This window comes from Pleurodeles waltl, chromosome 10 (assembly GCF_031143425.1).
Source record: "Pleurodeles waltl isolate 20211129_DDA chromosome 10, aPleWal1.hap1.20221129, whole genome shotgun sequence".
In the NCBI taxonomy this organism is placed as follows: domain Eukaryota; kingdom Metazoa; phylum Chordata; class Amphibia; order Caudata; family Salamandridae; genus Pleurodeles; species Pleurodeles waltl.
Genome location: NC_090449.1, coordinates 838,658,950 through 838,674,459, shown reverse-complemented (window position 1 = coordinate 838,674,459; position 15,510 = coordinate 838,658,950). Strand labels below are relative to the sequence as shown.

General features: G+C 39.4%; 1 protein-coding gene across 1 annotated transcript in view; it reads right to left on the bottom strand.

The window, feature by feature from the left end:
* TGM4 (transglutaminase 4) overlaps nt 1-15,510 on the bottom strand; it is a 172,200-nt gene that overhangs the window by 91,831 nt on the left and 64,859 nt on the right. The window contains exons 4-5 of the mRNA XM_069211512.1: nt 11,797-11,929; nt 4,897-5,015 (exon numbers count right to left, since the gene is read on the bottom strand). Coding sequence (XP_069067613.1) covers nt 4,897-5,015; nt 11,797-11,929 — 252 coding nt within the window. The remainder of the gene's footprint in view (nt 1-4,896; nt 5,016-11,796; nt 11,930-15,510) is intronic.

Genomic DNA, 15,510 nt, shown 5'->3' with positions numbered 1-15,510 from the left:
TAAATGAAGTTAGTGAGGGATCAATACCCTATTTCACTCACGTGTGTTTACTGGGTGGCTTCCTGTGTCCACATAAGCATACATTTTCTACTAGATTTGTCGATTGGCCCTGGTATTAGGCAAGAGGGAAATTACTATGCGCTTGAAGGCAATCTCTGCCCCTGAACTGCATAACTGGAGCTGCGTTGGTTCAATGGGCTGAATGTGAGAGCAGAGTACTGTTTCAAGAAATGAGGAGAGGGGGATGCACGACTGATAAGGCCAGGGCTTGGGAAGCCCTGTTGGATAACCTGAAGGCACTAGCTACTGACTCCCCTGACACTTCCATTGCGCTCATTGTAGGGGTTGAGGAGGTTTAAGAGCTGTAACTGGAGTTAAGAGGGGGAATGTGACAAGTAAATCTGGTAGATCTCTGCAGCACGTTGTATTATTGTCTTTAGAAATTGGCTTGTCATGTAAGACATTCGGGAAAAGCAAGGAGGCAGGGTAAAGAGGGTGGAAGGAAGGGGGTGGGGATATGACTGGGGAGGTTATGTTGTAAGCAAGGCCACTGTTGACCTGACCTGTAATGACACAACATAGCATAATAACACAATATAGCATAGCATAACACAACATAACAGAACATACCATAACTTAACACATAACACAACATAGCATAACATAACACAACATAGTATGGCAGAACACAACATAAAATAACACAACATAACAGAACTTAACACAACATAGCATAGCATAACACAACAACAAAACATAACATAAGATAACATAGCATAGCATAACATAACACAATATAGCATAGCATAACAGAACATTAACAACATAGCCTGGCATAACATAACACAATATAACACAACATAGCATAGCAAAACATAGCATAGCATAACATAACACAACATAACACAGCATAACATAATACAACATAATACAACATAGCCTAGAATAACATAATACAACACAACATAGCATAGCATAACATAACACTACATAACACAAATTAGCATAGCATAACACAACATAGCATAGCATAGAATAACACAACACAACACAGCACAGCATAACACAACATAACAGAACATAGCATAGCATGATATAACACATCATAGCATAACATAACCACAACATAGCATACCATAACAGAACATAGCATAGCATAACAGACAACAGCATAGCATAACATAACAAAACATAGCATAGCATAACATAACACAACATAACACAACATAGCCTAGCATAACATAACACAATATAACATAATTTAACATAGCATAGCATAACACAACATATTACAGCATAACATAACAAAACATAGCATAGCATAACATAACACAACATAACACAACATAGCCTAGCATAACATAACACAATATAACATAAGATAACATAGCATAGCATAACACAACATAGCATAACACAACATAGTACAGCATAGCATAACATAACACAATATAATACAGCATAGCACAACATAACACAACATAGCACAGCATAACATAACACAACATAAGACAACATACCATAACATAGCACATCATACCATAGCATAGCATCACACAACATAATACAACATAACATAGCATAACACAACAGAGCATAACATAAGACAACATAGCATAACACAACGTAACAAAACATACCATAGCACAACATAAGACAACATAGCATAGCATAACATAACACAGCATAACACAACATAACATAACATAACACAACATAGCATAACATTATGCAATATAGCATAACACAACACAATATAGCATAACATAACACAACATAGGATAGCATAGCATAGAGGAAAGATAAAATAATGTTAGAAAAGTACACAAATAGATTACCCTCAAATATTGCTAATCTTGAAAGTCTGTGTTTATACAACACAACTTTAAATCTCAAAATATTATATCCATTATTATATTCCTTGCACATATATTCCTTTACTATGCATTTATGTATCTATGTATCTATTTATTTATTTATTTATTTATTTAGTCCTACTGTAGAACAGGGTATTGCGTAGGCTCTCATTATTCTAATGAGACTACTGTATTTTTAGCAGCAAGATTGTCCACAGTGTGGGAGACTGAGTCTGACCCATGGTGGGTGACACCTGTCGCTCCAAATCCGGGCTTTGCTCCGGCTAACTAGCAGTGCCTTATCCCTCCCGAAAGGTAGAGATGATTGGGCAGCCGAGTGCATAACATATCATACTTCTCAGGGAAGTCGTGGTCACTCAGGTCGCATCCGGTTCTCTCATTCACGATTCGGTCCCATACATATATGACAATAAGAGCAGTATAAGTTTTAAAGATTGGTTTAATAAAACAACTGCATTTTAGATAGATAGCTGCAATAACCAGAACGACACAACACAACAATATTAAAATGGTGATGATGAGAGTGAAGCATAAGAATAATGCTATCATATTGCCACTAGAATCAATGGGCTATTTCCTATCTAAATCATATTTTGAGCACAAAATGTTAAGCTCTAATCCTGCCTTTCAGGTTCCCCCGGGAGGACATCAACCCTCATACCTGTGCAAAGTCCTGTAATCTGCGTCAGCATCTGCAGCGAAGCATTCAGCATACAGTTGTGGTTCCCTGGCTGGAACCTCCCTCTTGATGTGTAATGGGACTAGATAGTGTTTTTATAATTAACACAGCTGATGTTCTAAGAAAATGTCCCTACGTAAGGATATGTATTTTCTACGCATGTTGGAGACTAAACTTCTACCACGTTTATCGGCAATGTACCAGACTGTAGCCTTGACTGAAGCACAGAGTGATCAAGAATGTGTTGTTTGAGAACACAGTGCTGGACTAAGCAAAACAGTTAGATAGAAGAAATTAAAACAAGACCGTAAAACTGGTTATTGTTAAAATAACAATGCAAAGCTGAATAAAATATACCTAGGTCAAGGTGCACAGCGGCCTAGTGTATTAAACTATCGTGCATGGAGCTATAACTAAAAGGCTACACAACAAGGGGAAAAACATAAACTAAAAAAACAACTGTCTTGTAAGCTTTACTCCATCTCCCCATTATCCTATACCTCTATCAATCTATCCTCCATCCCCACTCTCTGTCTCATCCCAAACCCATTCTACTACTATGATCTCCAAAATAACCCTGTGTAAGTTCTTCCCTGCTCTGCTGCTCCTGGCTCTCCCCAAACCTCAGTTTACTACTATGATCTCCCAAACAACCCTACTAAATTCTCCCCCACATCTCTCACCTTTGACTCATCCAAAACCCCTTCTACTACTATGATCTCCCTAACCCCTTTCTACAGACTCTTCCCTCCGCCTTCTCTCCTTTCCTCATCCCAAGCCTCATCCTATTACTATAAACTCCCATTTAACACTTGTGGATTCTTCCCTCCTCTATCCCTCCATTATTCTATTCAAACCTACCTACACAAACACATATCCTCTGCTCAAATCAACTCATGCCATACTAATACTGTACTCATATTTCCCTATATTAATCCACTATTTATCCGTTTAATTTCTGGAGTATCTTGCTACACGTGGAAAAGTGCTTGAACACCTCATCAGGGGTAGTAAGCGCTATATATTACAATTACAATTACATAACACAACATAGCATAGCATAACATAACACAAGATAGCATAACACAACATAGCATAGCATAACACAACACAGCACAGGATAACATAACACAACATAGCATAACAACACAACATAGCATAGCATAACACAGCATAGCATAACATAACACAGCATAGCATAACAACACAACATAGCATAACAACACAGCATAGCGTAACATAACACAACATAGCATAGCATAACACAACATAGCATAGCATAACATAACCCAACATAGCATAATATAACCCAACATAACATAACATAACACAACAAAGCATAACATAATCAAACATAACCCACATAATTCCTCACCACAGCACATACATCCACGCCATTCCAAACCAAAACACATGGGTGAAAAACATTGTCGTTTACAATACCAATAGCTCTAACTCTAGAAAATGCGAGACCGATTGTATTGCAAATGCTTGTCCTATTTGGACACAGTAGTTGTGCGCTGCTACTGGTCCAATCATTTTTTGCCATTTGCTCGCTGCCATCCGTCACCTCGCTCTATGCATTTTTGCATCCCACCTGGCCCCATTCCTTTTACATTCCCCCCTACACTTTCAACTCCACCACTCCCACGTCCATTTTTTTAACTACCCCCTTCAACACTCCACTCCTTTAGCTCCCCATCTCGTGCCCCCAATTTTTAAAAACCTTATAACAATTATTTGTGCAAGCCTGGAACCTGCACATTGCCATCAGTCTGCTCAGTATTTCCCCAATGTGCGGCATCCCACACATATTGTATTCTGCACATACATTTGGCTTTGTTTCCCAAGAAGGCTTTACACAAAGATCCTAGTAAAGCAGTACTACTTTCAAACATTTTATATCAGACATATAGTTAAATAACCATGGAACAGTTGAGCAGGTTGACTAACAAATAATGGAACATGTATGGGAGAGAGAACAACGCTATATCTACTAAGATGTTCCGCTGTTTACCCTGCGCTGACATGCACAAGTACAGACATGCTTACACCATAAATATTGATCAAAGTGTTTACTTTCCCTTATGCAAGTAAAAGTGGGTATCAGAAAAAACAGATCATTCACTTTAAATATGTTAGGTGTAATAAGAAAAATACATGACTTGTATATCCCAAAAGTTGCTCAGGTGTTAAAACTGAAAATGGATTTGGTCATCGTGATTAACATACCAACTTAGGGTAAGTATTTCTGGTTGACATTTTCTTGACAATACCTCCGCCTTAATTAGTGTAGCAGGATTAACAACACTTTTTGCAATGGTTTTGGTTTTACAGTACCTGTCCAAAGTTCCAAGGTCTTCCGTTTATGCTGTGCTGCGATCCAACATATATGTATCCAGTGTCACATAAAACATATTCATTTCTCTCTGCATTGTCCGGCATGAAGACATTATCATCTTAAGAAAATATAAAGCTCATTAAAAATTATTAGTCTTCTCAAGTTGACACCAGAAGTCAATCCAACAACAGAAACATCTTAACCTCTATCCAAAAATAGTTGTTTCGTTTAAGTTGCACTCCTGTGGTTACTGTGCCTGTTTGCAGGCTATGATCCCATGTCTTCCACTCCTTCTGCGGCAGCCTACGATCTGAATGCCCATTACTCTTGTCAGTTTGTCAAATTCCCCCCCTTTTACCACATATTTCCAATGAACTATTTCCAGGAACTCCAAAATAACCCTCAAATATCCGTCTTAATCCTAGCCTCTAAATGGTCCAACCCCTAAGGGACTGTGTCAGCCTTGATTATTGATTTCCCCCCTGAGAGACAATCTCCTTACATCCTGGCAGCTTCAGTGGGGGCTTTGGGATTACCATATCACTTATTTATTTTGAAGTTGTATTTCCTTGACTAGGCCTGATTGAGTGTCAAATGAATTCACGTAAGAATAGCTATGATACATAAGCACTTTCGGTTTGTTTAGTTTCAACAGGCTGAGTTTAGGTCAAGAAACAAAGCAAGAAAGCCTGTTCATAGCCGGGATGTCCCTTGTCCCCACTTCTCTTACCCTTGGCCATCGAACCCCTGAAAGAATGGATCCATAAGGATGCATTATTTTCGGATCTAGAATGGAGTGACTTACCAGGGTACTGTATCTTCCTATATGCTGATTATGTGCTCATCTTTATTGCAGCACCCTGCCAAACGGATCCCTGTGTGTCACAAATATTGGCACTATATGAAGAGCCCTCTGGTCTCTGAGTGAATTGGAATACATCCTATTTAATACCTTTTCACTTTGTTACAGAGGTGTCATGGCAACCACAACTCTAGATTATACACACTGGATTTAAATACTTATGGATCACAATGGCACTTGATCTGCAGAAAGAGATGAAATGGCACCATACAGTGACACAAAAAAGACATTTCTGGCTGGGGGACTGGCTCCCCTCTAGTAACAGAGCACTGGAATACCGGAGATGGGATAGCATCTGGATATCTAAAATGGGTGACATCTGGCAGGAGGACCATATGAAGTCTGTTGCAGACCTACAGATGCATAAATCCCAATCTCCGTTTCCTCCAACTCCCATATATTCTCGAGCCCCTGTGGGACCGATTGACATGCCTACCAGAATAGAGCCCCGTAGAGGCCAGAATAATGCTGAAACCCCTGAGCAACACTTTACACACATATACCATAGACTACTGGCAAACTCCCTGGATCCATTGCTGCCCCTATGTGAAGCCTGGACCATTGATGTGTGCCCCTTCGATGATGATGGTTGGTGAGAAGCCTGGAAGGCAACCCGCACACTAGCCATTTCTACTAAACTTCAGCTTATTCTGCTTCAGTATTTCTACACAATATTTTACACTCCTGACCGGCTATACCAAATTAAATAATTCAGTTCTCCAACCTGTACTAGAGGTCAATCTTCACTGTGCATCCTTTTCCACATGGTTTGGGAATGTTCTGTCTTCCAGCCATAGTAGAGAAGAATCAAATGAGCAATGACCTCAGTGATGGATTTTCCAGTTGAACTGTCAGCTAAAACTGTCCTGCTGGGGCTCATGGAGGATATGGCAAGAACACACTGTCTCAACATACTTGTATTAGCCTTGTATACTTGCTGGCCAAACACAATATTGTGAAATATTGGAAAGCTTGACATATGAGGACTGTGGATCTGTGGATGGGGGATACCTAATTTATACACTTTGTTTGAGAATGTGACTATGTGGCTTCTCACCCCCACTAAAGGGCCCTTGTTCCTGAGTCGAGATCACTGCTGGATGGGATTTAGGATATTACGTATGTTAATGCTATGTTCTGCATCAGTCACTACATTGCCCTTTGCTTCTATGCAATAGTTCTATCAGTTCTATCATATTCTCCTTGTGTATGAACTGTGTATTATGCACACACCATGTACATGTCTCTAAAAATAAAACAATAAAAATGGTAGGAAACAAAGAAAGGCTCTTTAGGATTATAGATTTTACTGCCAACTGAAGGCAATAAACTATATGACATATGTGGTACTAGGTAATCCGAGCCTCGTTCTTCCTTTTAGGTTCCCTACTGTTCTGCAAAGAGAAAGAATGGACGTTGTGGGTCTGTCTGGTTCCTCTTCAGGACTCTAGTAAATTGCATTCCTCTTCAGGCATATTAGGCCTCTGGATAGTAACATGACTTAGCCCGACCTCTTTGCATTGAAAGGCAATGATGACAGTAAAGCCTTGGGCTGCAATGTTCACAATCTTTATCTAAAATGACCCCCCTCCATTCACAGAAGAAATTAGTGCACCTCATCCTCCTTGGGAATGAGTGGTCACCTGGCAACTACTCTGAGAACAAGCACTTTAGTAGTCCCCCACTCCAGTCCACCTTTCATCTATGGAATTCATTGTTGCTTATTTATCCTACCCTGCTGCCACACGTTCCTTCCTGTTATTCCATTCATACTCCTCCACAGACAGGCACAATAGCGACCTGCCCAGGTCTCACTGGAACCCGTAATGTCTCCAGGCTGTATGGTGTGGGAATTGGTTGGGGGCGGACTTTAACAACTTTTTCCGGTGGAGGTAAGTGCATTTTCAGTGAGCTACATGCAACAATAATGTTTACTCGTCCATCTGAACCAGAAATATTTTCTTCCCAGTCTAAGATCCTTCAACAAAAACCCAATTTTGCCACTGTACAATTCTGAGGAGAGAATGAAGGCAACTCTCCAAGGTGTGATTGAAGAGTTACAAAAATGTAAGCACTGATTAGGGAGCTTCTACTTCCTCTATTGATTCTGATTAATTTTCTTCTAGGTGGCGTTGAGAGTGACAGTATCATCTAAATGTTCAATTTAGATTGGAAGAAGTAAGAAAGGGCATAATGGGACTAACAAAAAACAAGGTTCCTGGTCCAGACAGGAACCAACCTAATTTTTATATTAATGATATTGAGGTATGGGCCCCAGTATTAACTCACAGTCTAAATGTCGCAGTCAGGGAGGGACTTCCTCGGCTACTTCCTTCATTGTCCCAGTCTTCAAGAAGGGGGATAAGGATAAGCTCCAATGTAATAAGCCAATCTCCCTGATCATCTCGGCTGTTGAGGTCACAGGGTGGGTTCTTTAGGATAGATTAATCATCTGGGCTGACAAACACAACATCTTATCTGACCTACGGTATGGATTCCAATCTGGTAGAACGACTATCAGTCAGTGGCTAAAACCTAGACATGGATATGAGTAAATACACAGTGGCCTGTTCAGGCTCTATCGATCTAGCTTTTATAGCTCTTACCTCAGTCTTTGACCGGGTAAAATGACATAAATTGTGGCAAATTATTTTGACAATGGGGGTGCACCCAGATATTGTTTGTTTTTTGAGGGACCTTCATGCTAACACTGTCGGTCAGTTAGATATACAAATTATCTGCACTAGAAGGGGGTCTAGACAAGGGTGCATCTATGCTCCAATCCTATTTAGATTATACATAAATAGGCTCAAACAGGTTTTAGTGGACATCCGATCAGACTGTCCAGAGATAGGAATATGCTGCCTTCCAGTTCTGCCTTATGCAGATGATGCTGTTTTAATGGTCAAGACAGCGAGGGACCTACAAATCTTAATGGACAATTTCGTGACATTCATGGATGAGCTTGATTTAACAATCAATGTCGGCAAATCTTTTAAAATACTGGCAGGACCCCACTAACACAAATCTAAAAACATTAACGTGGATACTCACAAATTATCTAAGGTGATTGCATTCCCATATTTGGCATTCTGTTCGACTCAGACTGATATCCCCTGTTCCCAGGAAAAAATATACATTTGCAAGGGCCAATGCCTCAATATTCATCTTTGCCTCCAGATTGTGTGGAAAACTCATTAGGGTACTAATCAAGGATTTGATACATATATATGGAGGGATGAATTGTTAACTAACCTGGATGGAAAGGTCAAGGCAGATCGCAATTGGGTGAGAGAGCATTTTATAAGACAGAGGCCAGGAGGTATTACAGAAACCCACTGTGAATGGGTACATTATTCTGAAAACAGTCCAACAAATGGAGCCCTATCTGAACCAGAAACCACACAAAATAGCTGTAGTAGAATTTCATAGTAACTGTTGTCCTGGACTATTTATGAGGATAATTAAAAGCAGCAGAATGTTATATTCATCTAGCTGAACCTATCTTTCCAGATATGCTTTCAATGCCAGAGCAAAGCAACACTCGAGAATCCTTTCATCATTTTCATCAAAGTCTAATTGTCTTTTTTTTACAAACTTTACAAGTACAAAATGCAAATAGGTTTCTCACAGCATCTGTTTTTGACTTTGACATATATACTTTTTTGAACTTTTTTAAACTCCGTTTCATGTAGTTTGACAGAAGCGTGTTCAATGGATGTTGTTATTCTAGTACGCAGACTTTTTAAATATATTTGAGGAAGGGACTGGTGTGGACTTGGAGGCTTATAATGAAAAATATGCTGTAGCTGTATGAAGGGTTCATCCTTGCAATGTCATATACTGTTTTTTAAAGAAAGGTAACAGATGTATATCATACTAAGAAGTGCACCAGGGTGGGACAAAAACTTGGTATGTAAACTATGTTCTACAAGTTTTCTATAAATTTATGAAGGATGCTCACCCCAGATCAAAGTTAAAGACAAACATTATAAACATGTTCACTAAGAGTGCTGTGTTAAATCCATCTTTAGTGTTTTTCCATTACATTTTCACTATGTGAAGGTATCACAAGCCTTTTAGAGAGAGGTCCTGGCACTTTTATTCTTTATATATGACGAGTATTTAGATTGCAGTTCATGTGCTGGCAGCTAAATCTTTTCGTCTTGATTTTGTCTGACCTGGTTTGTGTGCTAAAAGGAGCCTTGTTATGAGGAATTGGAAATATTGCAGCACATATTATAGAGACTGGCATGATTCCCATGCTCCTGGTGCCAACAGAAAGAGGTGCTTCACTTTTGGTCTAGCTTAGTAGTATCAAAGAACAATAATTTGGGGCGCTTTAGAGGAAGAATCTCCACTTGTACCAATATTCTTAGTCTAGGTATTGAGACATAGGCCGTTTACGTTTGCAAAGGTGTTAATATTCTATTGTACAACTACCAGAGGCTGGTATGAGGTTACTCAGTTATTTGGCGGAGAAAGGGATCTTACTTGTGTACTAATATGATTGTTATATAATATTTGTATGCATAGTGTATTCCGCCTTTAGTGTTTATAGCTGAGGTTTAGGATAGGTGTGTGAGCCTCAAGTGTTGCACAGATTGACTAAGTTCCTGTGTTTATAGTTCTTCTGATTCTACTCCCACCTACATTTGTGGATTGGTATTAAGCCAAATGGGTGGCTGTAACTGAGGTACCTGCAGGGTCTCTGCCGCTGACCTCCCAGGTCTGTTAATTTTTTTTTTCATGCTTGAGTGGGAGAATTTGTGTGGGCTGTACATCTTGGGTGAAACATAAGGGACATTGTTCTACATCATACATTGTATGATGAAATGTAGGGAGCCATTTGAGCGTACCCTGGGAAGCCTATGGTCTCAATTGTCTCAAATACCAATTTCTATAACTTGGTGGTTCTTAACCTGGGGTCTGAGGGTCCCCAATAGTCCACCTTGTCTACACGAGAGGTCCACAACAGTTTACAAAATTAAACAATATTAGCAGATTAATAAAGTACTAAATACAATATTTCACAAATTGTGGGGAGACGTTTGTATCATATTTCTGTATTTATGTGCACTGTGTTAAGGTCCAAATCAAAGAAATCATTTAACCCAATGTCCCTGTCTTTCAGTAGTGATTCAGCGAGGGTCCAAAGAAGTCAAAAGGTTAATAACCACTGATACACTTCATGAAAATCCTAGCTATATCTTCCTTTTTCCAAAAGTGGTGTTGAACCCCAGGACTATCTTTTGCATGCATTTTGATCTCACGTGAATCACACCCATCAGTGGCGTAGCGTGGGTTGTCAGCACCCGGGGCAAGGCAAGTAATTTGCGCCCCCTAACCCGTGGATTTTCCCAGGGCAAGGCAAGTAATTTGCGCCCCCTAACCTGTGGATTTTAACACTCAAGTCCCCCCCCCCAGATGTTGCGCCCGGTGCGGCCGGCCCCCCCTGGATCCCCCACGCTACGCCACTGGCACCCATGACTAGGGCGATGTAACTTTAGTGGGAGTTCAGATCTCCTCGCTCTGACTGAAGGTTGACAAAAATCCCCAAGAAGGCCCACTTTCATTGTGAATATTTGCGAGGTTATGCTCAAATTACTACCAACGTTAATATTACTCATCAGCTGAGGAGTGACCCCACTACAAATAATCAATAATTAGTGTAGGACTGTGTGCACGAGGCTCGCTACTTCACGACATTTGCAGCCATATATTTTCTCCCAGTATGTCATGATTCGCCATCATTGTTTTTCTCTTTGTTCTGCCAGATGTTCTGTTGTCAGTGATACACACAAACTCTGTTTTTGTGTGAATAAACTGGTAAGAAGGACTAGATTTCACTGTGAGTCAAGCATTTTAATTGCTCTTGAGTAGATAAACTATAACTATCCGGGGAAAACCATTAATGGAAGCACAAAAGATTAATATATCTCTGTTAAATGTTATGATAGGTCAGAATCCTATGTCATTGAAATACAGTGAATACTAAGCGAATACATAGCAAAGACATTTTGAATTGTTCAATTACCTGGGCACCAGGGGTTGAATAACACGTAGACCGCATTATTTCGAGGTGTGAAACTAACTCCTTTTCCTGTCTTCACCGTCATAAGATATTTTCCAACGATGGCATCAGCTGGGCTTCTCACAACAACAGAGTACTAGAAGTAGAACACATTGAATGTGTGTGATTTATGAGTATTTTTCAATAAGGGTAGGAAAATAAATTATGCAAAAGAATATACATTTGGTTAGAAAAAGGCAAGGGCCACTAGAATTATGTGACACGAGAAGGCGAGATTGTGTTGCCGAGTACACTAAAGTAAGCGCCAAGCAAAAGCAAATTATTCCGTATAATGTACTGCACTATTGGCAGCATGATTTCACAATTTTGTCAGTTTGGAACACATTAGTACTGACTGGGCAAGCGTTTTACCTCATCAGTACCTTTTAACCCTCGAATACATCAATTAGAAACAGAGAGATGACCAGTCAACTTTTGCAAAGTGTCCATGACTTGTAGCACCTTTTTATCTACTTCTGATGCGTTTGAGCTAGAAAGTGTTTTTAAACAGATAGACCCTCTCACTATTGTGATAAAACATTTGTCATTTGCATTTTTTGGGTACAGCCAGTGTTATTAAATTATCTATCATGCCTTTTTTGTGCATTGGTAAAAGGTTAGTAATATTAATATTCTCTGTCGTGTTACAAACTGAGGTTGTGGAGTGCACTTTTGATATATATTAATAGTTGAATATTATTTTCAGGATAATTTCCCTAACTAGTAGCAGACTAAATATGTTACACTAGGCGAACTTTCTTTGTAGTACAAAATTTCACACAAAAGGGTATAATCTAATTGCATTAATGATAAAATTTGGCTACAGATCATTCACATTGATTCATAATAGTTCTCCGTCGTTTTTCTGGGGTCACTGTGAGATTTCATTCGTAATTCTAAGAACATTTGCACTTTCAAGTGTGCTTTGCACCTGAAACTAAGGGCCATATTTATGTATTGTTTACGCAATGCAATGCAACAAGGCACCTTACTGCGCTTTGCTGCATAAAGGGGAGATGGCAGGAATGCACCATATCTATCAAGATATGGCACATTCTTGCCCTCTCTATGTGCTGGCGGACATTTGGCTGCTTAGTGCCAACGCAAGCACCCTTTCACCATGGTGCATGGGGGCCTAAGCTGTAGGCAGGATTCTTTGCTCAGGAAGGGACGCCTTCCTGCACAAAAACAATCCATTGAGGCTTTATTCTTTTTCTATGTGTGCTGCAGAATGCAGCACACATAGAAAGAGGAAAAAAATGAGGCGAAATAAAGATACTTCTCCATGTTATGCCTCCCCTGGGAAGGTGTAGCATTTTTATGCATTCCTAGATCTGCCACTCATGGTAAATCTCAGAATGTGCCAAAGCCAATGGGTGGATGCATGGGAACACCCATGCTCTACCCATGGAACCCCAGAGCAACACAAGGCAGTGGCTTGTGCAGCCTCAAACTTCTCAAGATTTACTAAGCACCAGAAAGAGGTGGTCTTGTATGGCTTCGTAAATCTCATTGTGTTTTGGGTCACCCTTGCGCGGTGTAAGGACGCTGCAAAACTTCGATAAATGTCCTTAATGTGTTTAGTTAGGGCAGACTTGGGTGACTCCCTTGCTAAAGAAGGACTCCTGGGGTTCTTCAAGAGGTAATTATCATCTACTCTAAAATGTACTTCCACTTTAACAATGCAAAAGACGGTGACATTCATCTAAACACAAACTTTTATTGAAATAAACAATAACCTCGGAAACTCAGAATCAGGTTTTATACCCAACTGAGGTTTTCACACATACTTACTTGAAGTCCATTTGGTGATTGTGTACATTCTTGGTGGAGCTTAGTAGCTCAGGTAACCTGCAGTGCTCCTCAGGGCTCTTGCCAGTCTCCACAATATTTCAAGTGGGCAAAATTTGTGTTACACCAGTGTAATCTTGTGTAATTTCTCAAATTTCATGTTACACTTGTTAAGCAAAATTGCAGAAATTAAGGGGCATATTTATGAGCCCCTAGCGGCACAGCAGCATCACTTTACATAATGCTCCATTGGCGCTAACCTCTGCTCTATATTTACAAGGAGGTGTAACGCCACTTTTTGTGGCGTTACACCTCCTTGTAAATATGCGCCCCTCCGACACAGTTATCTGCGTTGGAGGGGTGTGCAATGGGTGTTGCTGTGGGCATCCCGCTCCTTTAAGCCAGCTCTGATGCACAATTTGGAGCCTAGCGCTAATGCAGACACCCTTGCACCATGGTGCAAGGGTGCCTGTGTGGTTGGCAGGATTGTTTTTGTGCAGAAAGGGACACCTTCCTGCACAAAAACAATCCATGGAGACCTTTTCCTCTACCTATGCGTGCTGCAGAAAGAGTAAAAAATGTAGAGAAATAAAGATATTTCTCCTCGTTACTCTCACCTGGGGAGGTGTACAGTTTTGTCGCCTTCCCAGGTTTAGAGATCCTTGAAAAATTTGGGAATGCATCAAAATCCATGGGTGTTGTGTAGGAAAACCCACAGCAAAGCCTATCGAATACCCCTGACACAGTGTAATGCAACGCAGCAACTTGGGCTGTGTTGCCTTACACCATATCCATGAGGCCTTGGCCTTGTGTGGCTTCATAGATATAGGTCTGCACTCTGTGCTGCCGGAGCATCAAAACAATTGACACACCGGCGGTGCAAGCAGTTTGTAAATATGCCCCTGAGTTTTTTTCTTATAAAATTGATAACATTTTGATAAAAATATTTTGTAAGTTTATTTTTCGACATTATGAAGTATATACTTGTATTGGCTTGCATTTTTCTTTTTGGTTTTTGGTAACTGTCTTGTATTATTTTATTGGGATACTTAATAACATTAAAATCATATTATTATTTAGATTACATTTCCAACAGTATTTAATATTAGGTTTGTATATAATTTATTTTATTTTTGAATGCTATTTATAGACAGTTTTTTCATGGATTACCTAATATTTGTATACATTTATGAAACACTTATTTTGATATTTAACTATTTTTAAAAAATGTAAAAAATGTTTTTAAATTTTCGATTAGTCAATGCTGTTACGTTTGGAGTGAGAATACTAAATCTGAAAAGTCTAACAGTTTTCCGAATATGGTTAAATTTGAGAGTGAGAGTAGCAAATCTTCCCTCCAAAATCCAACTCTTTCCCCTGTGTAGCTTGAAGTGAGAATTGTAAATGTTACCCCCATAAAGTGTTTTTAAATTGTGTAATTTATAAAATTAAAGTAATTTTACTCTGAAGCTTTTTTAATTTACTTCTATATTTTTATTAACTGCAATTTTATTTGGTATACACATTTTCTAAACATATCTTGTATTATATACATTTTTTAATAACAATAATTATTAATAATCATAACAATTCTGTTGAGGAATATCCTTTATTAGTTAAAAATTATACTTTGTTTACAGTATAGACTTTCAATGTACATAAGTGTCTGTATGTAAGTTGCCTTTCCCCTTCCTTAAATTACTGGAAGTTAATTTGCATGAACCTCCAGGTCCAGCCTTCTGCAAGCTCAAGCCCTGAAAGTGACAAAGACTTGGGTGTGGGGAGGTGTTTTTGTTTCTCTTGCACAATGACCATTTGGGCTGTTCCCGGAACTGAGTTAACCTCAAAGAGGCCTACCCTCTATCATCCAGATATCAGATGATACCT